Source organism: Falco cherrug, chromosome 11 (genome assembly GCF_023634085.1).
Source record: "Falco cherrug isolate bFalChe1 chromosome 11, bFalChe1.pri, whole genome shotgun sequence".
NCBI lineage: Eukaryota > Metazoa > Chordata > Aves > Falconiformes > Falconidae > Falco > Falco cherrug.
In genome coordinates, this window is record NC_073707.1 from 19,638,833 (window position 1) to 19,666,000 (window position 27,168).

Sequence of the window (27,168 nt, forward strand, 5' to 3'; positions counted from 1 at the left end):
GGTGCGATAAGGCCACAAGCACCCTACCCTCATGCCAGGGCTGCAGGGAGCGGGCAGCTCCCAAGCCCGTGTCCTGACCTCCAGCTGCATTGCTGTCAAGGAAGCAGGGAGTTTATTTAGGGAACCACAGTGCTGGGAAAATCTGCTGTGTCAACAGTGTGAGCTGAAGCACTTGCGGGTGGTGTTTTCAAAATGCCCCTTCTCTGTGCCCACATGCCTGGGCTTTGCCCCAGGAGCAGCCAGGGAATGGGGCCGGGGGGGGAGGGGGTAGCCCCAGCCTTGGTGCTCGCTCCAAGGCCAGGCAGGGGTCCACGGCCATCCGACATGTCCCATGGCAGCCGGGCTCCTCACGCAATCTGACATATCAGTGGTGGTTTCCTCCAGCTGAGGTCCCACTCCCTACCCTCTTCCCACGGTCCCTGTTGCCTTTCTCCGAGTCTGGCTGGAAACTCTTCCCTCCATCCCTGCAGTCTGCTGTTTATGCTGGTTTGGGACCCTCTTTGAACAGGGTCCCGGACCCACGCAGCACGCTGTGCCCTCCCACCCCTCACAGCATGGCATGCGGCACGTGGGGATGGAGGCAGCCTTCCTCCCCCTCGCCGGCAGCAGCCCCATGCTGTTCCCATCTTGAGCAGCTCGTTAGCACTGGCTGTGGGACCTGAGCAGGGGCTGCTGTGGCTGGTGGAAACATGGGTGGGCTGAGACAGGATTAGACATGGTTAGGGAAATTCCAGCTGCCCCGTGGTTAGCACGGGGTTGATCTGGCTCAGGGAAGCCCAAAGGGGCCACGCACGGTGGCTGTCCTTGGCTGCTTCCTCCCCAATATCTGTTCCCAGTGACTGCTGGACTGGAGCTCCTAGGAGAGGTAGGCAAGGGGGGGACCTAGGCTGGGTGGCGGGGACCAAGGGCAGTCCTGTGCACCCATGTGGGGCTGGAGGGGGCAGGGGAGGGGTGGCAGCAAACGGCCCTGAGCAAGTGGGTGGGACGGGCTCACACCTTGTTTTCCAAACACCCCTTGGTGCTGGGCTCCATCACCCGTGTGTCAGGGTGCGTCACTTTGGGGTGGCAAAGCTGCCTGCAATTGGTGCTGAGGGGGCTTCTCAGTGCCTGCAGGCACGGCAGTGCTGGTGGGAGGCATGCTGGCTTGCCAAGGGCTCTCTGAAGCAGCCTGGCCTCTGGCTGGCACCAGCAACAGCGCTGGCCCCTGCCTGGTGCCTGCTCCCCGGCTGGGCTGGGCGAGGTACCTGTGGGGCAGAGCCCCAGAGTGGGTGATTGTGGGGTCCTGCTCCATTTGTGTCTGGGTCCGGGGGGAGCGAACGAGAGCTGTGACCCTGGGTAGGGTTGGTGTGCTGCCTGCACTGCGCTGGGGCAGGGTCAGACGTCCTGACACTTGCAGGAGCCACAGCCAGGGGCAAGCACTGTGCGTGTGCACTGAGGCGATGTACGGTGTGAACACGTGCCAGCAAAGGCAGGATCATGCCCAGGGGCCTGGTTTTGCCTCACCTGCCCCCACAGGTCAGAGCACCCAGCCGTGTCCCACTGGGGACCAGGGGGGATCTTGGGGCCGAGCTGCTACCTGGGTGCTGGCTAAGCATGTTCACGGGGCCGTCCGCTTGTCTTCAAACAAGAGCACTGGGGTTCAGGAGAGGGAAACCCAAAACTCCATCCCTGAGACGCTTGCTCTGTTTGCTGAGGAAATAGGAGTTGTAAGCAGCTCTGCTCCAGCGCTTTCCCTAACCCGGACGCTGCCCCTGTGCTGATTCATTGATTTGGACGGGTTATATACTGGGAGGGGAAGCATGAACCACACTCGGCTCTCTTGCCAGCACGGAGCTGTGCTCACTCGGCGCTCGCAGCTGCAGGACACTCGGGTAAGTCTCCTCTCCGCTACCACCCGTGTGAGCAAACCCGGGCTCAGGGGACTCCCAGAGCAGCTCCAAGGGGTGGTGGGGTGGTGGCGGGATCTGCACGTTCAGCATCTTCTGATTTGATAGAGATGTTTGTCTTGCAAGGGTTCTCCAAAAAAGCGAGACCGCTTAGGCATCGTGGGAGCTGAAATAGTTACATAGGCGACATATCTTAAATAATAACCAATAGAGAAAATTAAGGGGGGCAAAGTAACATTTAGCAGGGCTGAAGTTAGGGCAGTGGGATGCTGAGGGTCTGAGCAGTAGGGAGTATTCAACCCCTTGGTCTGTAATCTTTTTGTCCCTAGAAGAAAAGAGATTAATTGTTTTCAGCTGCCTTTCCTGAAGGGTGCTCCAGCGTGGATGCTCACTGAGCAGCCTTACCAGGCAGTGACATGAGCAGGGCTTTTGATGTGCAGAGTGTTTGGGGAAGTTTATAAATGGCTTGCTATAAACAAAGCCGTTCTTGGATGCAGATTGTTTCCATATGGGAAACATAAACCGTCCTGGCTTGTGGAGGGTTCCTCCCTCCCTGCCGGAGAGCAAGCATGTTCCCTGGAGGAAGCCCAGGGTGGAGGGCAGGGGCTGTGCCCCCGCACCCCCGGGGTGCCGTGCCAACCAGGGCACCGTGCCCAGACCGCTGTGCTGCCAGGTTTGCCCATCTGGCTGAGCGGTGCTCGGGGCCAGGAGAGCTACAGGTTTTCTCCCTCCCTCATGCCACTTGAAGCTGCTAACAGGGTGCTGCTCCACGCCAGCCTGGCACAAGGTTACTGCTTTAATCTAGGGAGGGAGGACGCTCCCAGGCCAGAGGAGGGAGGAGATTGTGTCTATGGTGGCCATGCTTGTGGGGTGATGGAGGACCTCACTGTAAAGCCCTCACTCTCCCCAGGCTCCCCTGGGCACTACCCTTGGGACCAGCCACACCAGACACCCCTCTGTCATGGCCAAAATCAGCCAGGGCTGAGATCTGCTCGGGATGGGGTGCAGACAGGGCCACCCCCATACCCAGTCTGTGCTGGGGAGCTGGCAGAGCGTCCCATTGACCCAGGCTCCTCCAGGACTGAAGCTAAAGCACACCCAGGCAGGGGGTGCCCATGCTGCTCTTGGCTCCACAACAAGAGCTCAGAGCTGCTTACCACCAGGCAGAGCCAGGAGGGTGCTGGGGGGGAGCACCTTTCTTCCTGCCCACACCCAGCATCTCTGGGACCCTCTTGGCTGTGGGTGCCACAGGCTGGCCTGTGGTGCCAGGAGACCAGCACCGCTGATAGCAGCTCACCACGCTCGCTGCAAAACAGGAAACCACACTCCTGGCGAGGGGGAGCCAGGGGACGCCAGGGATGCCACTAATAGCTGTGGTATGGCAGCCAGGAACCACGGCCCCTGGATCTGTCCTGCTCTGCACTCCTGCCTGGGCTGTGCCCAGCCCTGCCTGCCCCCAGGCTTCCTCGCCCACCCTCCTCTGCCTTGTTGCCATGCTGGGGGCAGAATGGCCACCACCTCGGTGACCTTTTCCAGGGAGAAAGTAGCACCCACTCCTGGCAGTGGCCCTGGGAGCTGGGAAATCGCAGGGGCTGAACTCCCCTCCTTTGTTTTTGCTGCAGGCCCAATGGAGCACAGAGGCTGGCAGTGGTGGCTGCTGCTGCTGGTGGGCAGCCAGCTGGCTGGTGGCCAGTGCCCAGAGCAGTGCCAGTGCATCCGCACCGCTCAGGTGGAGTGCTCCGGTGCTGGCATCACCGCAGTTCCCAGCCCCATCCCTGCAAACGCCATGACCCTCCAGATCATCAACACGCGCATTGCCGAGCTGGGTGATGCATCCTTTGGCAACGCCTCCCTGCTGATCGGGCTGCGCATTGAGAAGAACAACCTGTCTCGCATCAGCCCTGGGGCCTTCCAGCACCTGCCTGACCTGCGCTACCTCAGCCTGGCCAGCAACAAGCTGCAGGAGCTCCCTGTGCAAGTCTTCGAGTCCCTGGGCAAGCTGGAGTCTCTGCTTCTTTCCAGTAACCAGATCCTCCAGGTTGAGCCTTCCCACTTTGCCCACCTGAGCAACCTCAAGGAGCTGCAGCTGCATGGGAACAACTTGCAGCAGCTGAAGGAGGGGGTGTTCGACCAGCTCACCAGCCTCACCAAGCTCAACCTGGCCAGGAACAACATCGACCGCCTGCCGCGCCGGGCCTTCGAGCGGCTGGCGCGGCTGCAAGTGCTGCGGCTCTATGAGAACCGGCTCCGGCAGATCCCGGCAGGTGCCTTTGATGGGCTGCCGGAGCTGCAGGAGCTGGGGCTACACCAGAACCAGCTGGAGACACTGTCCCCGGAGCTGTTTGTGCACAACGGGAACCTGCAGAAGCTCTACTTGTCCAACAACCTTCTCACCGCCCTGCCAAGTGGCATCTTCTTGCCCCTGCACGCCCTGGCCAAGATCACCCTGCACGTCAATCGCCTGCGGGACATCTCCCCCAGCGCCTTTGGGCCCATGCCTGACCTGCGGGAGCTGTGGCTCTATGAGAACGAGCTTTCCACCCTCCCTGCTGCCGTCTTCAGCAACCTCACCCAGCTGCAGCTACTGGTCCTCAGCAAGAACCGGCTGCAGTCAGTGGTGCCAGGGGCTTTCCGAGGCCTGGGGGAGCTGCTGGAGCTGTCACTGCACTCCAACGCCCTGCGCCGTTTGGATGCCCAGGCACTGGAGGGGCTGCCCAAGCTGCAGAACATCTCCCTGCACCACAATCAGCTGCAGATGCTGCCACGGGGCCTCTTCGGGGCCACTCTGGGGCTGCGGCACTTGCAGCTGCACTCCAACGCCCTGGAGTACCTGCCCGCCGGCATCTTCTCCCCACTGGCTGCCCTGCGAGAGGTGAAGCTGCACAACAACTCCTGGCGCTGTGACGAGGGCATCCTGCCTCTGCGGGGCTGGCTGAAAGACAACCCCCACAAGGTGGGCGAGATACCCCCGCTCTGTGCCCAGCCTCCTGCCCTGCGGGGAATCCCTATTGCCGGGCTGCTGCAGGACCAGGTCCTCACCTCCCGGCCCCCCACTGCCTCCCCCCATCCCAGCAGCTCGCTCCCCCCTCACCCCTCTGAGGTGGCATTGCCGGAGGGTGCCCGGACGGAGCCCCCCATTGGGCTGCCAGTCTCCCCACGGCAGGAGCAGAAGGAGGAGGAGGAGGAAGAAGAGGAGAGGGGGCAATGGGGGCTGACACGCATGCAGAGCGGGGTGGTGGTGGCGGTCATCGTGCTGGTGTGTGTGGCCCTGCTCACTGCTTTGGTGGCACTGGTGGTCTATGGCTGTAGGAAGAAGAGCCACGTCGTGCTGATGAGGATGAAGGCGCCCAACGAAGCCTGAGCACCCGGTAAACCCGGGGGGGAGCGATGCTGGCAGGGCATCCCCTCCCTATGGGGTCAAGGGACATGACAGTGGCTCTGCATCAGCTGCCCTGGCTGATTGGGATGGGCCAGCATCACTCTGCTGCGCGTCCCTCTGTCCTCTGCTTTGCCCTGCTCCTGCTCTGCAGCAGGGTTTCCCCCGGGTGACCTCCCATGGCTGCCCTCTGTCCCCAGCCACTCCTGCCTCCAGTGCAGCCTCTGTGCTCATTCCCTGCCCAGGGGGCAGCGGCTGGGGTGCGGGGTGCTGAGAGGGACCCCTCCAGCAGGGAGCCACACCCTGGCTACGATGGTGCTTACCCCAAACAACAGGACTTCCCCATCCTTCACCTTGCATCACCCCCTCTAGCACTGCTTACCTTGCACTGCCTGCTGCCCACCCCAGCCCCTCTTCCCACCCCCAATCTGCCCGCAATGCCTTCAGGCTCTGCCTCTGCCCGTGCAGGTGGGTGCTAGCGGTCACGCAGGGCCAGAAGCTGAGCTGGCACCATCGCCCCCAGCACAGCTGCATGTCCTTGTGCCGCTTTGTAGCTCGCCTGCATCCAGGTGGGGATCCCGGCGGGGCTGGGCTGGCACACCCCAAGTGACTCGGCTGCATCCAAGCTGCCCTCCCTGCCTTGCAGGCAGGACGGGCCAGAGCACCGCCAGCATCTTCTCCTTCTGAGCAGCCTCCTGCCCACCCCGCCTTGTGCATCTCCTGCCAGGAGTGCCGCGGGGCAGCGTGCTGGTGTCTGGGTGCAGCAGCAGCCCCCGCAAGGCCTCACTGCAACCTGGTGCTAACTCTCCTCGGGCCATGCCCCTGCCTCCAGCACCCTGCCCCAACCCCATGGGTGGCCAGGGGGCTTGCACTAGCCCCTGCTGTGGGGGAATTACAGGGGTGGGGCAGTGGGTGTGAAGTGTCTGCCAGGGGCTGGGAAAGGCTCCTGTGCTTGTGCCCAGGGCTCCTGGAGCATGCCGGGGCTGCTCCTGCTGCACTCCATCCCTGGTCCTTGCTGCCTCGATATCCTCCTGCCTCCTCCATCAGCTAGTGAGCAGCCTGGCCCTGCTCTGCTTGGCAAAGCTTCTTCCTCTTCCTCCCTTAAGTGTCCTCCTGTATGTGTGCAGCCCTGCTGCCTGCTCGCAGCCCACAGGCAACGGGGATGCTGGCAGTGCACAGGGGTCAGAGGGTCGGGGGGTCAGCAAGCGCCGGTAACTCTGGAATCTGTAGATGCGTGCTGCGCCATCCCCTCGCAGCATCTACACCCAGCAGCCACCCTGCCTCCTCCAGCTGCAGCACGGCCATGGAGGGGTCCAGCTCACCTCTGTGTGCAGTACAGCAGCACCAGGCTGTCTGGGGATTGCTACCATGGGATGAGGGTCACGTTTGGAGTGCACCCCATAGTGCTGGATACTCACAGTGCTCCAGGAGCGCCGGCACAAGCAGCCCCATGCTCGTGCACATGATGGGATGCTCTTCTGGGCTGGGACCTGCACAGCGACAGGAGACACAGGACTGTGCTGTGGGGCTGTTGGGTGCTGCTCTGTGACCTCTCCATTAAAGTGCAGTTGTCCACCCCCAGTGCCATAGAGCTCTTTATTCACTCTGCTGCAGTGTGCAACTGGGGAATGACCCAGCAGGGACAGGAACTGTTTGATTTCCATTCGTAAGATGTTTATGTTGAGGAAAAGCCCATACAGGCTGGTGGGCCTGGGACGGGGGTAGTGGGCTGTGGCTGCAGAGCCTCTGCCCGTCCCTGGGCTCCAATCTGAGCTGAGGGGCCAAGGAGGGCTCAGCCACCCCACAGCAGCAGGATGGCTTTTGGAGAATGAGCTGAGACCTCAGCAAGTTTCTCAACGGAGACACTGCCTGCCTCCTGCGCAGTCTTACTCCCCGGGGCAGAGTGCTGAGGTTTTACTCAATGCCAGCTCAGGGTGGTGGGGAGCTCGCTTGGCTGCTGGTGGTTTGTGTCAGCTGAGTTTCTCCATGTGTCACTGTCGGCTCCATCAGTCTGGCTGAATGTATGTAAGTGTCCCCTCTCCTACCCCTGGGGGTTCTTCCATGACCACTGCCACCCCAGCCTGTTCACCATTAAGGTGGTGTAAGCTGCTCCCGTGAGCAGGTTGCAAGCTCCCAGGGAGTCAATCTGGTCCACAGGTCCCTCTGGCCACTCCACCGCTGGCTGGGTGCGCTCATGGGCTGAAGAACACCTGGTGCATCTCAACGTGATGGTCCCAGGGTGGTCCCCTCCCCACGGCAACACTTTGCCTTGTTAAGCTGTGCCTGGTCCCCTCCCTTGTGGAAGGAACGTTGCTACCACCATTTCCCAGTGAGATTTAATAAACTTCAGGGGGTCTCTTGGTGGGGCTGCTGGAAGCAAGTGTGCTGACCTCCATATGGGACTGGTGCCACCCATGACAGCAGTGCCCTGCTACTGTCCCTGGGCCAGTGGACGTCCGGGGCAGGGACCCCACTTCCCTGCTGGGACCCCACTTTCCTGCTGGGACGCTCACTGGTGGCTGCCTCTGGCCTCACCTCCAGTCCCTCTGGGGCTGGGTTATTTTCTGAAGCACTCCAAGGACACGGGTTGTTGTTGTCGATAAGCAGCGAGGGGCAGCTCCGCCCCAGCAGGAACAGCTTGTCAGCCAGCTTCCCATCCGCCCCAGAAAACACTGTCCCATCTCGGCGAGCAACGTCCCTGCAAACCTGCCCCAGGCTTGGTGGCAGTCTCCACGATGCCACATTTGGTAAGTGGTGGCCACAGGGCTTGGGTAGTTTGGGGGGCCTGGGATGGGTGGGAGCCACTGTTGGCTCTGGTGAAAACACATGAAATGGTGGAAAGGAAAAGCCAAGCCCCACACTGCTCTCAAGTGCTGGCATAAGCCTTGGATACCCCCACTTGTGCTGGGGTCTGCAGGTGGGCATTGCTGTAGGGTGGGCAGCATCCCCATCACGCAGCAGCACTGGCATGCATCCCAAGTAGGGAGGGACTGGCAAAGGTCTGGAGGCTGCTGTCTCATAAAATGCCTCCAGTGGGCTGGGAACAGGTATTTGGCCAAGCTGAGTATCCCTCAGGCATTTTGATGCTTCTTTGGTTGCTTGCAGAGAAAGAAGTACTTGATGGGCCGTTAGAAATACAACCAGTGGAGTCCACTCCTTTTGTCACTGAGTGCAGAGCTGCCCTGCAGCATTGTCCCCACCACCCAGTGTGTGCAGCACATCCCCCTGTTTCACATGCTCCCCTACCCCACAGCTCAGCTTCGTGCGCATAAGACATCTCATGAGGCCACAGGTTCCCCCCAAGACCCCCATAGGACAACACGGGTCTCACCTTGGCCGCTGCTCTGCGAGATGTGGGGACCTTTGGTGAGGGTGGCACCGCCCCGGTTGTTACAGGGTGGGCTGGAGTGGGACTGGGGTGCAGGGGAAGAGCCCCAACCCACTACATGGGACAGGTGGGGAGAGATCTGGGAGGGACATGCTCCTCGTTCCTGCAAGGGGAGTGCTGGGGTGGTGTGGGTAGCTGGGCCCAGAGGGATGCCCATGGCCGGGGCAGCTGCCCATACTGGCAGTGCTCCAGAGGTTGCTCCTGCTGCATTTCTGGCTGCAGAAGCTGCTTCCCCATCAGCACCCACCTGCGGGTGCAAATTTCTGCCTTGCCGAGGCAGGGGATAAGGTCTGGCTCCTTCTCTAGTGCAGGCTGGTGGTCCACACACTGCTGGGGCTGGGGTCCCTGCTGGTGGGGGGGCTGCCGCCACCCTGCCCCCCCACCTGCCAGTGCTACGACACCTCTAAAGTCTTCTGCTCAGAGGAGAGGATGCAGGAGATTCCGGCAGGCCTGCCAGGGAATGCCACCCAGCTCTTCTTCGTGGAGACAGCCCTGAGCAGCATCCGCAGCGGGGCCCTGGGCTCCAGCACCGCCCTCACCAAGCTGGTCTTCCTCAACAATGACATCCAGGAGCTGGAGGCAGGTGCCTTTCGGGGGCTGCCCAGCCTCGCTGAGCTGGAGGTGTCGGGTAATCCCTTGCCAGCGGTCAGCCCGGGAGTGCTGGTGGGGCTGCCCAGCCTCAGCAAGCTCTCTCTAGGTGCCAACGCCATCCGCTCCCTGCAGCCCGGGCTCTTCGCCTCCGCCTGCCGCCTGCGGGAGCTGCACTTGCCGGCAAACAAGATCGAGGCATTGCCCCCCGGCATCTTCCGCCCCCTCCGGCACCTCCAGACCCTGGACCTCTCACAGAACATCCTGGCTGAGCTGCCCGCTGGGCTGCTGGCCCCCCTCGCCACCCTCCGCCTCCTCAAGCTCAGCGATAACCTGCTGGTGCAGGTGCCCCCCGGTGCTTTTGGGGCGCTGGGCCTGCTGGCCGAGCTCCACCTGGATGGCAACCGGCTGGAGGAGCTGCCGGCCCGTGTCTTTGCCGGGCTGGGGGGCCTGCGGCGGCTGCAGCTGCAGCACAATGCCCTGGGCAGCCTGGCCCCTGACATCTTCGCTGGTCTCCCCAACCTTACCACCCTCAGCCTGGAGGGCAACCGCCTGGCCGCCCTGCCTGCCGCCCTCTTCACTGGCACCCCTCACCTCCTCCACCTCTCGCTGGCTCACAACCGGCTGGAGACGCTGCCCCAGGGGCTCTTCGCCAACCTGTCGGCGCTGCAGACTCTGGTGCTCTCACACAATGCCATGGTCCACCTCCCTGCCGGGCTTTTCCAGGGGCTGGTGGGACTGGAGGTGCTGCAGCTGAGCCACAACAACCTCTCCAGCCTGCCGGCGGGGCTGCTGGCTGGGCTGCCCCTCCTCACCGCCCTGGCGCTGGACCACAACCGCCTGGCCCACCTGCCCCCAGGGCTCTTCGATGCCAACGAGGAGCTGGAACGAGTGGGGCTGGCCAGCAACCCCTGGGCCTGTGACTGCCGCCTCACCTACCTCCTGGGCTGGCTCCAGGACTTTTCCAAGCCCCCCATCCATGTGCAACCCTCCTGCGCCAGCCCGGCCGCTCTCCAGGGACGGTCCCTGCTAGACGTCCCCCAGGGGCAGCTGGGGTGCCCGGGAGCCCCTGGTGTCCCCCTGAAGGAGGGCTGGCACGGGGAGCCAGGGGAGGATGCTTCAGGGCAATGCACCTACAGCAACCCCGAGGGCACAGTAAGCATGGCCTGTGATGCTACCAGCTGCCACCAGATCAGCCTTCAGCTTCCTCCTCCTCCTCCTCCCAGGCAGGCAGCAGGGCCGGGGCTGGTGTACCAGGGTGCCTGGGTGCTGCGCTCCCGCTGTGGCACGCTGCAGGTCAGTGTCCTTGTCACAGCGCAGAATGGGGATGAGGCCACGTCACCAGGTGTCCCCTCTGCACCCTAGAGCTCTGGCAGGCGCCTGCTTCTGCTCTGCTCTTGCATCGGCAACCCCTGAAGCGGCCTGGGGAGCAGCACCCTGGTCATGTTGCGCTACCCTTACCAGAGGCACTAGCTGCCACCGAGCTCTCCGCAAGAGCTGGACTGGCGGCATTCATTCTCCCAGCTATGCGTTTCCTGTGTATTTTAAATATAATTAAAATGTATCTATTACTTGTGTGCAACCAGTGCCCATGGTGGAGCGAGGAAACGCTGTTCCCCCACCTCTGCCTGCACCTCTGGGGACGTGGTGCATGCCGCTGTGGCTGGGTGGGACTCAGCTGGGGCCACGCGCGGTGGCATGGGTGCAGGTGCCCGTGGGTGGGAAGGTGCCATGCTCTGGCACGCTCACCTCTGCCCGTCATGGCTCTCTGGCCTCGGCTCCTGCCCGCTGCCCTGGGCTGCAGCCGGGCACTAACCCCCGGGGGTGCCCACGGGAGAGGTGGGCGAGCTCTGCCCACCGCCCACCAGGGGCATGGGCTGCCTGACTGCGGGGTGGGCTCCCACCCCCACGGACAAGCTCGGGGACCCGTGGGGACGCGGGGCGCAAAGTCCCAGCGGCGCTGCCCGCCCGGGGGTGGCAGGCTGGGTGGGTGCTCCGCTGAGAGAGCAAGTGTGGGTGCGTGTTCGTGGATGCGTGTCCGTGGGTGCGTGTGCGCGGGTGTGCGCGGTGCGTGCCCGGCCCGCCCGCAGCGCCGTTCTCCCGGCCGTGCCGTGCCGCGCCGGGGCGGTGCGGGGCGGTGCGGGGCGGTGCGGGGCGGTGCTGCTGCACCACCTTGCGGCTGCTGGGACACGGCTCTCCTGGGCCCGGCCTGCGCCTGGCCACCCACCCTCTGAGCCAGCCTCCCCGGGAGCGGGGGGCTGTGCGCGGCGCTGCGCTGCTTTTGCTGCTGGGTTGTGAGTCTCTGCCAGCCCCTTCCCCGCTGCTGCCCCACCGGGGGCCGGGAGCAGCGTGGAGGCTCCGTGCCGTGTCCACCCCTCCTGCCCTGGCGGTGGGCTGCGATCCCAGCCGTGCTCCGGAGTGCTGGCCCCATGCCCCCCGGTGGGCAGGTGGGCAGTGCTGCACCCCAGACGCGGTCCTGCACAGCCACGCTGCCACCCCTGCCGCACAGGGGACCGCCACCGCGCCACTGCCACCTCGCAGGTGATGCTGGCTGGGCCATCTCCAAGCCTGGAGCAGGGATGCGGCGGCTGGCTGCGGCTCCCCAGACGGTGGCACAGCTGCTGCACCACAGCCTGGTGAGGCTGGTGTCACTCCCGCTGCGAGCTCTGTCCCCTCACACAGCCTGGCTCCGCCACCCTGTAGCCTGGCACCAAGTGGGGACCTGGACAAGTATGGCATCGGCACTGGAGGGGGGTAGGCTGTTGAAAAGCTGAGGTAGTTCGAGTGTTTTTAGGTTGCCAGGGAAGGTATAAGGAGGCCCAGCAAGTACAAGCTGAGTCCTAATTAAGGCAGGTGAAAACTGAAGAACTCTTTAAATGCAATTAGTGTGATTACCCATTGGGAAGCAATGGATGCCTTCTAATTTTAAGTCTTTGCAACAAGCAGGGTCTTTCTTCCCACAAGACACCCTGTGCTGGCCAGGAGCCCTGGGTGTCACCACGGGAGGCTCTTTGGCTTGTGCTGGGGTGGAGAGGAGCACAGCTCGCAGCCCCAGCCCTGCAGCAGGAGAGGTGTGGGGCTGAGCCCAGAGCCCGGCTGTCAGCATATCTGCCTGGGCACAGACGTTATCCCTCTTATAAGCTTAAACAAATGGCTTTAGAGCAGAACCTTTAGCTACATAAGTCAATTCCTGAGGAAGGAAACAGCTGGATTTTTTAATAGGAAAAGCTTTAAATAGGAAAACTACTTTCTGTTGTGTTGGTGGGGGTGGTGCTTTTGAAGCTGGCAGAGATATGGGTTTGCAGAGACCATCAGCTACAAAACAGGCTGGCCTGGAGATCTTCACATTTCCCTGGATGTGACTAGTCAAGTGACACCAGCAGATAACACCAAGGGAGTACATGCCTGTGTCCTCTCCGAGGGGTTTCTGCAATGGCCTCCCATGCCGGGGGCACAGCTCTGCTGCCTGCTCCCCGCCTGCCCCTTATCTCCCCACGCAGACCTGTGCCCTGACCTTGTGTGAAGCCAAGCCCTGTGCCTGAGCTGTGGATAAAGGGATGGCCAGGTGGTGGGACCCCTGTCTGGTGGCCTCACTCCTCGCACGGAACGGCTCGCTCTGGCAGCTGAACTAGTTCACAAGCGCTTGGCCAAGTAAGTGATACAAAACTCTTTTTTTGCTCTTAAAATGTGCTGGGAGGGGTGGCTCTGTGGGCTGTTGATCGTTTCCGTGCAGCAAGGAGCAGGAGAGGCTGCAGTGCTGTGAGCTGGGGCTGTTCCTCTGTGTCCCTGTGCTGTTGGAGGGTGGGACGAGAAAGGGACCACGCCGAGGTCCACTGCAGCCAGATGGGGTGAGGGAGTGATACAAAAAGAGCTTTGCAGTTCAAAAATGTTTATTTTCATCCCCACGCACTCAGTCCAGCCATTCCCACCTGTGCATTTAACCCATTGTGGTGCAGCTGAAGTGAGCAGGCACTTTTCCACCCACACCCCTGGCTCCTGTACCCCAGTCTCCCTGAGGACAGGATGGACAGGGACCAGCAGCAGCTCCTCCTCTGGGGAACCCCACAGACAACTGGCACATACCTCACCACCCATCGGTTTCCCTTCAAAGCCAGCAGCTTTTCACCTCCCGTATTTGCTGACCTCTCACCATTTTTCAAACACCCCCACCCCTTTTCATAGCACGTTTACCCTCCCAGCATAAGATTTTTTTTCGTGGTCAGCTTTAATGGACACCCAAGAAGGAACTCAAAGCCTTTTCCATGGCTCCCACCCAGGGCTGTGAATCACAAGCTGAAAGCTATGTTTCCAGTACAATGCTCATGACCACTAAACCCCAGCTAATGTGTTAGCTGAATGTTTCCAAACGACTCAATGGAAGTGGTGGGCTTTACGTGGCTACTGGTGGGTGTCCATCAGTGACTTCACTTCCTAACTGCAGGTCAGAGCCCTAAATGTTACGTATTAAAGAGTTCATCTGTGGGCATTTCATAGTGTTTTAATGAGCCTTGCTCTAAAGCTTGGTTGCTGCTCACAGGTTAACTGTTTCTATCTGACAGAGCTGCATAACCAAGGCCAAAATATGATGCAATTAGCAAGAATCCCGAGAAGGAGATGCTTAGAAGCCGTGTTTTAAATGTCCCCCCCCTGAAATGAGGGAAGCACCAATGAAATAGCAAGTCCATCCAGTACAGTGTGGAAATTCTGAGTAAACAAGGTCATCTGGTCTTGGCTGGCTCCTGGGACCCTTGCTGATCCCTCATTAGCAAGCACAGGGCTGGCTGCTTCTGTTGTTGCATGAATGGGCTGTTGCCCTGCTGAGTAACTGGACTCGCTGGGGCAGTGCTAATGGGCAGCAGCACTTTGCCTTCTTCACCCAGACAGATGCTGAGCCTACAGTCCAAATGTGGGAGAAGGAGGGCCAGAGAACAGACCGTCCAGCCCTTGTCCCTCCTGGATGCCTCCCAGTGCTGAGCCATGACCTGGCTCGCTCTCCCTCTCCATCCCTTGGTACCAATGACAGGGAACTCTTGTAAATGCCGTGTACATTGGCTGGTACAGTCTCTCCCTCATAAAATGAGTTATGATATGTGAATAGAAGAGTCCTGAGAGCTGAACAACAGCGTGGTGCCACAGTTCATGAGCTTTGGACAGAGATGTTTTTGTTCTTCATAACTGATTTGTGAAAACTTTTTTTCAGGACAATGTACCAGCATTTCCTTTTCCTTTTCTTCCTCTCATTCCATCCCCATAAATGCCAAAATGAAATCCTAGGTGAAGATCCATATGAAATGCCCAAAGACTACCAGGAGGTCTACAGAGGGACAAAAAATGATGTCAAAGAGATCCCAAAGACTGCAAAATCCTTCATTTCTGAGATGATCTTTATGCAAACCAGCATCACTGCTATAAGGAAAGGTGCCTTCAGGTACATGCCCAACCTGATCAAGATTTTGTTTATTGGCAACAAGATCAAGACAGTGGAACCTGGAGCCTTTGATAATTTGGACAAACTGAGAGACTTGGACATCTCTGGTGCCTCGTTAGAAGAACTAGCTGTGGGTACTTTCCAACACCTCCCAAGCTTGCGGAGGCTGGAGCTGAGAGACAGCCACCTCAAATATATCCCCAAAGGCCTGTTTGATGGGCTGGAAAATTTGGAAGAGCTCTCCCTGCACATCAATGCAATCCCTTCTCTTCCTGAAGGTGTCTTTGATTCTCTCATCAATCTAACATTTTTGGACTTGGCAAGAAACAGGATCACGACTCTTCCTGGGGATGCCTTTAGCAAACTTTCACGGCTGCAAGTCCTCCGGCTGTATGAGAATGAGTTGCAGGACCTCCCAGAGGGGCTGCTAGACAGTCAGACAGGGCTGCTGGAGCTCAGCCTCCAGAGGAACAGGCTCAGGGCTCTGCCACCCATGGTCCTGAAGAGCCTGCCTCACCTAGAGAAACTCCTCTTGGACAACAACCTCATCAAGGCTCTCCCACCTCAGGGCTTTTTTGCTTTAAACAAATTAAAGCTGCTGACTCTGGGTTCAAACCACATTACAGAACTCCCCTGTGGCCTTTTTGACACCATGCCACACCTGCAGGACCTGGACTTGGGCAGGAACAGTTTGGCCACGCTTCCAGACAGCATCTTTGTCAACCTCACGTCTCTTGGCAAACTTATCTTGTCCCACAACCAGCTAACAGCCCTGCCAAGAGGAGCCTTCACTGGGCTCAGCAAGCTCACGGAACTCCAGCTGGACAGAAATCAGCTCTGTGCTCTGGATGATGAGGTCTTTTCTTCCCTCCCAAATCTGAAAACCCTCAACCTTCAGAAGAACCAACTGAAGAATGTCCCTCGAGGGCTCCTGGACCCCCTGAAGAAGCTCAGCTCAGTGTATCTGAGTGGGAACCCATGGACATGTGACTGCAACCTCTGCTACCTGCACAGCTGGATCCTGGGCAACAGTGAGAAGGTCAGATTGTCCACCCAGGTGTCATGCAAGAGTCCACCCCACCTGGCAGGGCAAGCGGTGATATCACTGAGTGATGACCAGTTAATTTGCCCAGCTACTCTGCCTCTTTCAGATTCTTTTACCCCATCTCTGCCATTCACCTCCACATCATCACAAGGAATGTCAACCTTGGTGTCACTTGGAGCCTTGCCCACTGCAGCGCCAACCATACTGTCACTGGCAGCCTTTCCCATCATGGCACTACCAACTGTGCTGTCACCTGTGGCCACCTCTGCCACGTTGCCACCCACCCCATCAGAGGCCTCCTTCACCACTCCATCACCAACCATGCCATCTAAGGCCTATGTTACCACTCCATCATCATCTCTGCTGCCGAAGGCTTCTATCACCACTCCATCACCAACAAATGTGCCCAAGACCTCCATCACCACACTATCATCAATCATGCTGCCAAAGGCCTCCATCACTACCCCATCATCTGCCGTGCTGCCTGAGATCTCTGTCAACACCCCATCATCAACTATGCTGCTGAAGGCCTCTATCGCCACCCCATTATCAACAAATGTGCCCAACACTTCCGTCACCACACCCTCATCAGCTGTGTTGCTCAAGACCTCCATCACCACCCCATCATCAACTGCACTGCCCATGGCCTCCATCACAACTCCATCACCAGCTGTGCTGCCTAAGGTTTCCATCACCACACCATCACCGACTGTGCTGCCAGAGACCTCCATCAACACCGGATCACCAACTGTGCTGCCAAAGGCCTCCATTGCCACCCCATCATCAACCATGCTGCCCAGGGTTTCCATCACCTCCCCATTGCCAGCTGTGGCACAGGAGGCCTTCAGCCTGTGTCTAACTCCAGCCATCACAAGCCTAGAGCCTCCTGGGGCCACCGGCCCAGAGCCTGCACTGTCCACTCTAGTTTCTGCTACCACACTGCTGCCAAGCAGTCCACTGGCAGCCACCACTAGACAAGTGTCTCCTGCTCTTCTGCTGCCCACGGAGAGGCCAGCCACCATCCCACTGGGGACACCCAGCATCTCCCTTGTCTCAGCCCCCGCTACGGCACTCTGGCCACCTCCCAGGGCTGCTGTGCCAGGTGTGGTCCTGCTGACCTCACACTGCCCATCCCACCAAGCTCCTGCACCAGGCAGAGACCATGCCACCACGTGGGGCTCATCCATGGTTGGCACCCAGCCCACTCCCACTGCCCCCCGACATACTCCAACTCCTGCAGGCACCATCCGGATCCCAGCATCTCCCGCTCCCCCCACACCAGACCGCAGCAGCCCCTGGCCAGCCTCCCCACCCCTGGTCCCCAGCCGGCATCACACCTGGGGCTTTGCCCTGCAGTCCAGCCCCCGGTACTGCTGGGCCTCCCTGGCCCTGAGCCTGGCCACGCTGGTGCTGCAGGTGGGCTGCACCCTGCTATGGGGGATGCTCGCCCTTCTCCTCCACCGAGCCACCTGCTGCCGGGGCCACCCTGTGCCACCGGTGAGGCTGCTGAGTCTCCAAGCCCTGGATGCCCCGGGACCTGCTGAACAACCCCGGGCGCCGCTTTGAGCTTTGCTGCTCCTGGGCAATGGCCGTCATCCTCCTTTGGAGCCTGGAGCCCTGCTGGGGTGCGTATCTCCTGGGGCGCGGACTGTCCCCAGGGGTGGGTGTCCCAGCACCCAGGCTGTTCGGGGCCGCCTCCCAGCTGGCCCCTGGAGATGCTGCGATGGGGAGCCTGTGCGTGGTGTCACAGCCTGACGGGCCCTTCTGCCAAGCGACACTAGATGGCATCCCGACACAGGCAGTGGCTGCCACCGCCTGCCCAGGGCCAGCGGGAGCAGTGGCGCTGGAAGCACCGCACCGAAATGCTGGAGACCCCGCAGCCGGCCAGGTGGGACCTTGCTGGACCTCGGGCACGGCCAGCTCTTGCTGCAGGGTCTGGTCGGGGTCCCTGCCTGCACCTCCTCCCCATCCCGGGCAGGTACCCAACAGAGCGCCAGCAGTCCTTGGGGAAGGACATCCCAAGGCATCCTGTCCTGCGCCCAGGCTTCTTCCCTGTGCCACATTATGGGAGGTGTCAGTGCCTGTACGTCCATCATGACACTGACCTCATCGCCTCTCTTTCTCCATTTTCTTCTCACTGGTATTAAAGCCCCCCCTGCATCTCTGCTGTGCACTGAAGGGCTGGCGAGAGGAGTACTTGCATCCCAGGGCTGTTCTTGCCGTGACCTGCTGCAGGGGATGCTTGTTGCTTGCTGGACTGTGGCGTCCCCAACCAGCGCCAACCATCAGGGTGCAAGACCAGGGTTGCACACCCTCTTGCAGACAGAGGCAGAGTGAGACAAGAGACATATTTTTCTTTCCCCTCTTGCATCTCATGTCCCTAAAAACCTCTTTGCGATGCCACCTGGCCTCTTTGGAAGAGTGATGTTTGGGCATGGCTGGCCATGGTAGTTCTTGTGCCATAACCTCACCTGATGCTGAGCTCCAACTGCAGGCTGGGCACCAGCTCTTTGGAAGCTCAGGAGGAAGGGGCTAACTCTCCTGGTAACTGAAGGGCTGATGTGTTGACTTCACGTCTGCAGTCCCGGGCTATCGCCAGAGCCAGGAGAGTGCCAAACTTAAGCAAAAGTGGGCGTTTCTGCGTGTTTTCTACCATAGCAGAAAGTGCTGAAAGTTTCACTGGAAAGCTTTAGCCCAGAAGATTTCTGAGCTAATGAATGAGATTGTTCCTTGCTTTTGGTGTCTGGGTACTTTATTTTGCTCTGAGCTCAGCATTGACCTTGCCCTGTGCCAGGCAAGCTGCTCCCAAATTTAATGACCCTGGTTACTACAGTGTTGCAGGTGTCTGTCTTCAACTCACCGCCTTTGCCGACGGCACCTGCTCTGTGTCCTGCCCTGCTTTTGGGTGCCCTTCCCCAGGCATGGGGCATAGGGACTGCCTGGCTTTGGGGGCATCTCGGTGGGAAAACCCCTGAAAATCAACAGTCAGGACGTGCTGGGCAAAGAGCTGCGGGGAAGCGGCTTAGAAGCCTCCCGGCCGGAGAGCCCCAAGTGCCCCAGCTCCCCTGCCTGGTGCAAGACTAAGGGAGGGGGAAAGGGGCTTTGTGTTTGAGTGTGTGCCTGCAGCTATGCGTTAGGGACCTGGATATATGTCTTTGCTAAGAGCCTGTGCAGTGTTACTGGCTCTTCGGCTGCTCCTTGAAGTCCTGCTGACGGCTGTGAAATACGGGAGGCGAACGCGGGGCAGCACATCTGGGCGGGATGGAGCGAGCGGGGCCAAGGCTGGCACGGTGGGTAATGAGACACAGATGAGGGGGAGGGAGTGTTTTTCCTGGCAGTCCAGATGGGCTTGACTTAATACTTGATTTAGAGGGTTTGAAATGGGGGCCTGGCTGCTGGGGAACAGACCCCGAGCATTTCCCGGGGCGGGGAGAGGGGGGGTCTCCGCTGGCTTTTCAGATATTTAATGGCCCAGTGCAGTCTAAACAGGGAAGTACTTCGGGGTGAGATTAGCACAACATAATCACATCTTAAAAGGTCTTCAGAGACACAAGGCACGTCCGCTCTCATATTAATTACTCGTTATTAATAAAGCTGGGGTCAGGCTAGAGGTGTTCGCTCTGGAGTGTGCTGCTTCCCCTTCTGCAGAGCGGTGGTGGATCTGAAAGCAGCACAAAGCCCCACAGCCTCCACCTGTGCCCGTCCCGCTCTGGAAACCAAACGGCCAACATTCCTAAAGCTGCCTTTAAAAATAATTTGCCCCATAATACCCCGAAAAGGCCACATCTTTCTAAGTGCCCAGAACACCTTTGAGTGCTGTAAAATAATAATAGCCAGGGTGTTCTCAGCATGGGAATTTCCTGCTATGATTGATTTCTAATTTGCAACGAAAATGCAGCCGCTCGTGTTCCCAGAGCCAGGCTGGTGCAGCTGGCTCACAGGCAGGAATCAGCTCCCTCGATCCCTGTGGGGCTGATCCCTGGAGGGCTACAGCTGTGCTGGGCTGGGAGGAATTAGCAGCTGTTCCTGTTTGGCCCGGCTCGCTCTGCTGTCCCCCCAGGAAGGAAGGGGCTGAGAGGTGGGTGGGATGCTGGGCGTCCTGGGGGTGATGTGCCTGGGCAGTCTGTGGGGAACATGCCTGGGTTTGCCGATTGCCGAGCAAGAGCAGCCAGAGAGCACCTGGGGATGGGGCAGGGCATGGGGGATCTGCACCGGGGAGACCAGTGCACAGGTTTGCTGCTTTGGAGCTTCACCTTGCCGCAACGCCAAGGAGAGACCTTCCTCCCAGCGGGGAGGTGCAGGTGTCCAGGGAACGCACAGCCCCCAGTACACCCTCCTCACTCTGCTGTGGGCGGCCTGGGCAGCCCTTTGCAGGACAGCCATTGTACTGAGTAGCACCTGATGATTTTTTTAATCCTTGGATTTCTCTGGTTTCTCTGAACTCAGGCAAGATTTTAGCATCCACAGCACCCTGCGGTGAGGAGTGCCCAGGATTGCCCATGCACTTAATGAGGCAGCACCTCCCTTTGCTCTCCCCCTGCTCACTCCTTACACAGGATGCTCTTGGTCTTGCATTGGAAAAAAAAGGTGAGTGTCCCTATGTGGCATCTCCAGGCTGCGTGTGACACCATAGATCTCTTCCCAATATGAGGTCCTCATAGTTAGCCTCAGGTGACAACCAGTTAGCAGCAGAGACAGGATACTATGCATGCATGTCCTTGAGTGGTGCTGGGACCAGGAGGGTCTCCAGGATGGCCTGTGAGTCCCACAGCTGCCACTGGCTCTCTTCCTGCCCTGTGCAGGTGAGCCATGGTTCCCATAGCCCTCTCGCTGGTGCTGTGGTACTGACTTGTAACCCCTTTGCCCATCAGCCCCACCGGGAGCTCCCTGCGCTGCAGGTGCAGTGGCCTGTCCCTGCCACCTGCCCCTGGTCCCCTGCCTGTCCCTGGGGTGCCCTGTGGGCAAGAATGGGGCTTGTGAGCAACAGCCCTCTCTTGTGACTGGTGGGAAGGGGGGCAACACCTGCATGGGGGGATTTGCACAATAACCTGGGTAGGGAGCAAACCTGGAGGACGAGTTCCACTGCTGGCTCACTGCTGGGAACCTGCCCCAGCCCATGTCTGTGCTGTTGTGGATTCCTCCCTGGGCACCTGCCTCGTGTGCTGGCCCCAAACACGTGCCATTGCTGTGCCAGGAGCAGCGTCATGCTGACCGCTGGTGTGGGTTGAGCCCCCATGTCTCTCAAGACTGCCTGCCCCAGCAGGCTGAGGGGCTGGGTGCTGGCTGCTCCATGCGCTGCGGGCAGGGCGAGAAGGGGCTGGCTGGCATTGTGTCCCTAGGAGCAAGGAGGTGCTGGCAGTGCTGCCTGGACAGGTGGGATGGGCAACATGGGACCTGCAGAGTGAGCAGCTGAGCTGGGGCAGCTCCCTGGCAGAGGCGCCTGTGTCTCCTGGGATTAGCCAAAGGACTGGCTGGGCCAGCATGTCTGGCACCCGCTGGGCTCAGCGGAGGTGATGGTGGCTGGCAGTCATTGCTCAGTGTTGCTGCTGTGCCCCCTCTATGCTGCTGGTGGTTTTGAACACCAGCACCGCTCCTCCATGTGTTCTCTGCACAGTCTGTCTGTCCCTCCCCATCCTTCACCCACAGCATCCACGTCAGGTTGTGCCTTACCAAGAAGCCCTGTGAGATGCATGGGGCAGGACCTGAACTGGGACATTCATTCATCTGCTTCGGCCTTGGCATCTCCCAATCCTCCTGCAAAAGGGCTGCAGCCACATCTCACCAGGGCAGGGGCCCAACCTCCCCCAGGGCAGCTGGGGCAGCGGAGGACACCCAGGCATCGGTGTTGAGGTTCAAGGGGGCACAGGGCTGGCACCCCCAGCGTTCCCTTCCTTGGTCTGCCTGCATCACGCCTTGTGCTGCACATGCTTTTACCCAGGATTTGGGCAGGGCATGAGTGCAAGGGCAAGGAAAACCAGCCGGTGCCTCCTCCCCTGGGCAGCAGGAGAGCTCGGAGGGGAGGAAGCTGCCTGTTTGTTTAAGGTGCAAACAAGTGCTGTTAATCTGCTGCCTGTTTGTATTTCTTTAGAGCCCCCAGGCGCAGGGGGGTGAGCGGAGATGGGGTCTCCCCTTTGTGCGGGGGCAGGGTCAGGCTATTGGAAGTGGAGGTGAGAAAACACAGAGGGGCAGCTGGAACCTGCTTTGGGAGGGAAAGATTTTTTTCGGCTATTTATGATAATTAGTGGGAAACGTTCCTCAAGCGTTTCAGATGATTCTGTAATGAAGTTGGGCAGAATGTTCACGCTTTGTTCCCCTGGAACCATTAAAAATCCCCCTTCTTTGGCTGCCTTAATGCAATGCTGAAAAGGCACAATGGCATAAAAGTGGCTCTGGGCAGGGCGGCACGCCTCCTGCCCCACCAGATAGAGCCCTTCAGAGCCCAGATTTTCTGGGTTATAAACCTCAGTGCCTGCAATGTTCATGCAAAGGCTGCTGCAGGTCCTGCACCCGGGGCTCCGTCACATCCCTGATGCCAGCCAGTGCACGTGAGTGCCAGCCGGGCAGCACCACCGATGGCGGCATGCTTGTGGGGAGCAACAGCTGACACAAACACACCGGAGTGGGGAAGGGCAGGCACAGCGAGGAACGCCATCGGTCCGCTTTTATAGAAAAGCTGCTTTGGCCCAAGGTTGTGCTGGGAGTTTGCTGGGGTGAAATGCTGCGCTGGAAGGGGACGGATCCCTCTGCAGGGGGAAATGGCGAGCTCAGCCCCAAGGAAAGATCTTTTGAGACAGCGCTGTTCTGGGCCAGATCCTGCCCTGCCTGCCAGGGTCCCCCAGGCACCTGCACAGAGCAAGGCATGCGAAATCCAGCCATGACCCTTTGGGTGGATCACTATCGGGCTGCAAGAGCTGGCTTATTCTCCTCTTGCTTTTAGCAGTGGAAGGATTCTCCAGAATAATAAGTAATGAAAAAAAAAATCCACCTACCTGATCTCAGGCATTTATCAGCACTGTTTCCCCAAGGGTGATGTGTAAAGCTAATGGCAGCTCTCCTGTTAAAGCCATGATAAAAAAGGAGAAAACGGCAAGAGTTTTCAGTGTACTGGTAGTGGCAACTAAATGTGACACTTCTCGGTGTCCCCATCAACATTCCCATCCGTTCCCTGTCTGATGAGCTCAGTGTCCCAGGCTGGGACATAGGGCTGCAGCTGGCAGCAGGGAGCTGCTCCCCTCCTGCTCCACCTTCGGCTGGGTGAGGGTGGCTGGGGACAGGCACCTGGTGCAGGCACCCAGCAGCAGTGCAACCCTGCAGTGCTGTGCCTGCTGGCCACGCACCTTCCTGCCTGTCCACGGCTGGTGTTATTTAGACGGCGAGCACTAATGGGGATCACGTCACCCTTAATGCCCACCAGCTGCCCCATGACTGGAGCTGATGTGGCCCACTAAGGCATAAATTCATCAGGGGAGGAGAGGTTAAGGGCTGGGAGCACAGTTCTCCAGGAGCTGCTCCATCCCTCCACCTTGCCTGCTCCTGCTGTAAATAAGGAATCATCTCAGACCCTTCTCTCAGTGGGGGAGAATTTGCCAATGGGATGTTGGAGCTTTTCTTGGTGGTGGGATAAAGGTACCTGTCGCCTCCACCTGTCCCTGCCACTGGCTCACGCTGGGAGTCTGGCTGGGAAGCTCCGTGATGGCTGTGGGGCTGGTGACTCTGGACAGTGTGGGAACAGGCTGGGAGGGCTCCTGGGAGGAGTGGGAGGGCTTTCCTTTTCCCAGAGATAATGCATGGCCTGGACATGCAGTCACCAGCAGCAGGGTGACACAATGAGCCCAGCCGTGAATAAGCTGGAGCCCTTTCCTCCAGCTTCTGTTATGGCAGGTCCTGAAGCGCCACTTGAATTATGATGCCTTTGCCAGTCCCTCTGTCTGTCCCAGCAAACATTTTTTGGTAAAATTAGATACACAGTAAATCTTCTCTGGGAGCTGGGGCAGAGGTATTTGAACATCTGCTGGCACTGGGATGGAGTATTTGGCTGATGTATGTCTGCAGGCAAGGGTGATGGGTCCTGGGCAAGGTGTGGTGCATTTGGTCGCGGAGATCGGGACATAGGTGTTAGGGTGCTGCCTGCATCATGCTTTAAGCCTCTACACCGAGCCAAATTGCTGTTTTTGCAAAGTTCACCATGGGAAACCAGCTATCTCAATGTGTAAAGGTGATGATAAAGGTGAGCTTTGTGGACCATGGCAAGCCCACGGCTTCCCAAGCAGCACGCAAGAGACACAGCCTGTCTGCTGGACCAGGCAGCTTTGGCATCACCCCCATCCCTGCCGGCACACCTCCACCCCTTCACTCTGCTTCCCCACCAGGTCCAGCGATTGCTTTCCAACAAATTATTTCCATAAGCTCTAGGCAGTGGCCAAAGACAAAACCTCAGGTATGGAGTGATGGCGTGCTCCTGACCTTTCCCACCACCGGACAAACAGAGCCAGCAGCACGAGGCAGGCGCACAAAGGCACTGCGCCGGCCAGAGCGCTGACCCCGCCGTGCCACAGATACCTGCTGCTCCACCACAATGGCCCCGTGGCCCCGGACGGCCTGCCGGGGCGATGAAAAAGGACCCGAGATAATAATGAGCCTGACTACCACTGCTCTCTTCAGAGAACCGAGTCAACTCCTTGGGAAGAAAGAAAAAAAAAAAAAAAAAAAGAAGGAGGAAAAAAAAAGAAAGAAAAACCCCTCTTGGATAATAAAGAAGTAACAAATAAAGACTGAAAGCCTATAGAAGGCGTCTTAACCCAGCAAAGAAAAAAAATGTCAACATCTGTGGAGCTGTCTGCAAAAACAGACCGAACCCCTAATGAATACCCTCTAGAAAAGGCATTCACTCGAGGAAAGGCAAAAGGCTACATTTTTCTATGGAGGTATAAAGATTTTGATGAATCTGCCCTTTCCCTTTCCAGTGCAGTTGAACCAAGCGCTAATGTTCATCTTCAGCTGTATTAAAGGGTGCGGAGGGGGGTGGAGGGGGGAAGAGTCTTGATCTGAAAGCTTATGAGGAGGGTGGATTTAGGGAGCCTGGATAGATGTCTGAGCACTAAAGCAAGGAAGAAAAGCAACAGGCATTAGAGAAAATACTGTTTAACAAGAGTTTCTTTAGTCAGCCCATTTGAGCAGAGATTGGTGTGCCATAAATGTAATCCTCTTAGTGCTGACTTAAACGTGTTTGTACAAAACAGGGAAATATAATATGAATGTAATAGTCACGTTTGCTAAAATGCTTAATAAAAAGACAAAAGTCCTTTATTTTGATCTTCAGCTCTGGTGCGGGCTTGGGGCACAGCAGATGTTTTCTCAGAAGTCTGCTTGAAAAAAAAGAAAGAAATTCAGAATATGGCTGTGTCCTGGCCGGCTGTGCCGTGCAGCACTGCTGCATCTGCACCGAGCTCATTGCTGGCGATGCCAGCCCTCGCCTGCCGAGCCCCCGGGCTCCCCAGTGTGCGAGGCGAGCCTCCGTGGGTTTGAACATATAAACACTTGAAGAGGAGCCGTCAGTAAACAAGATGTGTTTCAGGTGGGGAGGCATGGGCAATTTTCTTTGCTGTCCCCAGGGGATCTGCTGGGGGAACAGCGTTAAGGCACAGTCCCCCAGCTGGAAAGGTGGCAGCTCCTCCCGAGCTGGGCAGAGTTTAAGTCCTGGGCTGTCAGATTCAGATCCAGACAGAGCTGTTGTGGAGAGACCATAGCAGTCATCCCTGGGTGCATCCTACCTTGTGCTATGGACACAGCAGGAAAACTGATGAGTAGAGCTGCTGTAATCACCATCCCGACATCTATGCTAACCACAGATGAATTTTGTAGACACAAGTGAAATTTTTCAGGCTTTTTAGGTTTTTTAATTTAATTTTTGTTCTTTATTTTTATTTTCCTTCCTATAGAATAATCATGGGAAAATGCTAAATTGAAATGGCAGTGTTTGGTTTTCTAAATTTTCAGTTAGTGTTGATGGTGTACAACTGTACTGGCTAATGCTAAATAAATTAGATGTTTGTCTTGGGCATTGTTGGTACTTCACATTGTGAAATACCAGCAATATGGGCAGAAGATAATGGTGATAAAATCAGGACACTTTTCCAGATCTAATACTCAAACATTGCTATTTCACAGTAAATGTCAGACCTTCCTTCTGACCTGAGACAAAGAGCAGTGCTGCAGGGTTGGACGGCTCTCACGGTGGGGCAGAAAAGGGCATCTCCGTAACTGCCCTCAGGCCAGCATGACCAGGGGAGCCTGGTGGGCACACTGTGCTCCTCTCAGCTCCCACGCTGCACCAGGGAGATGCTGATAGGACTAAAATAATGTATTTTCCTCTGTGTTTCTCAAACAGATATAATTTTGCCCTAGTAAGGCCACGGTTGCCCCTTGGACCAGCCTGGATGGGTGCTGGTGGCTGGTGATTGGAAACCCACATGACTTGTGTCCAAGCTTGGGTCAAAGCCAGGTGTCTGTGCTGCAGGTTTGGGTGCCTGGTCATGCCAGAGTGACCGTATGATGCCACCTTTGGGAGATGGAGGGGTGGCATGGGCACAGGGCTTCTTGCTCTCTGCTGTGGCAAATGTCAGTGTGAACTAGGTAAAACTTATTTCCTGAAGAAAATTTCCATTCTAATAGGAAAAGAAATGCCCCAGTGGTTTTGGAAACACATCAGATGTTTTCTGGTATGGCTCACAATGTGTACAGCGAACGCAAGGCATTTTCTGTGGAGAGCAGATATTTTCCACAGTAACAACATATTTTGTTTTAAAAAAAAAATAATCATCTGGTCTCCCAATTAAGAAGAAAGGAAAAAAAAAAGCTTTGAAATTGGATATTTTCTAACTGCCAGGGTCCTTGCTCGAGTGCTGCAGCAGTGGGCAGGGATGGAGCAGCTCCTCCAGCTGCCAAGGGGTGAAGGGGAGCCCGGGGGGGTGAGCTGGGCTGGTACCCGTGCCTGGCTCCTGTTAGCAGGTATGTGTGAAGGCACTGATGCCATGTGGTTCAGATCCCCAGCATCACTCAGCTTCTCTCTGTCACTTGTCACCAAGTGGGGAGGATGACAGGTCCTGTGTTTCCCACCAGGCACCTGCTTGGGAAGGTCCGCCAGGGCCACTGAGGCGGGTGGCAGCTCCAAGGAGAAACCGGGGCATCTGGAGCCAGGCTGGTGGGGACAGGCCTGTAACACAGTTCATCCAGATCTGTGCAGCCAGACAGTGATGACTGATAAGTTCTGGTGCTGATCTTGGACAACCAGTGTTGGTTTGGGTGTGAAATGGTGAAAAAAACCCTTAAAACAGTCAACTTGCTGCCTGCAAAGAATGGATGTATTTTAGGTAGTGGGAAAAAAGGAAATGGGTTAATTATTTGGATCCACCATCACTTCTTTTGAAGGCTGCTTCCTTGGCTAAGGGAAAATTAAGC

The 27,168-nt window shown here is 58.0% G+C and overlaps 2 protein-coding genes across 3 annotated transcripts; both read left to right on the forward strand.

The window, feature by feature from the left end:
• The first annotated feature begins 450 nt into the window (after positions 1-450).
• On the forward strand, positions 451-6,839 carry LRRC15 (leucine rich repeat containing 15). Of its 2 annotated transcripts, XM_027811816.2 has the most exons (3): positions 452-865; positions 1,702-1,871; positions 3,509-6,839. In XM_027811816.2, exon 3 carries the CDS (start codon positions 3,514-3,516, stop codon positions 5,245-5,247), a length of 1,734 nt encoding a protein of 577 aa, XP_027667617.1. In that variant the 5' UTR covers positions 452-865; positions 1,702-1,871; positions 3,509-3,513; the 3' UTR covers positions 5,248-6,839. The 2 variants fall into 2 exon arrangements, with proteins under 2 accessions (XP_055579999.1, XP_027667617.1); XM_055724024.1 differs by lacking the exon at positions 1,702-1,871 and having other exon boundaries at positions 451-865.
• A 1,041-nt stretch (positions 6,840-7,880) lies between these two features.
• LOC102047197 (uncharacterized) lies at positions 7,881-25,017 on the forward strand. The gene is made up of 4 exons (XM_055723851.1): positions 7,881-8,009; positions 8,957-10,602; positions 11,942-11,992; positions 14,439-25,017. Exons 1-4 carry the CDS (start codon positions 7,998-8,000, stop codon positions 17,275-17,277), a joined length of 4,548 nt encoding a protein of 1,515 aa, XP_055579826.1. The 5' UTR covers positions 7,881-7,997; the 3' UTR covers positions 17,278-25,017.
• Positions 25,018-27,168: the final 2,151 nt, after the last annotated feature.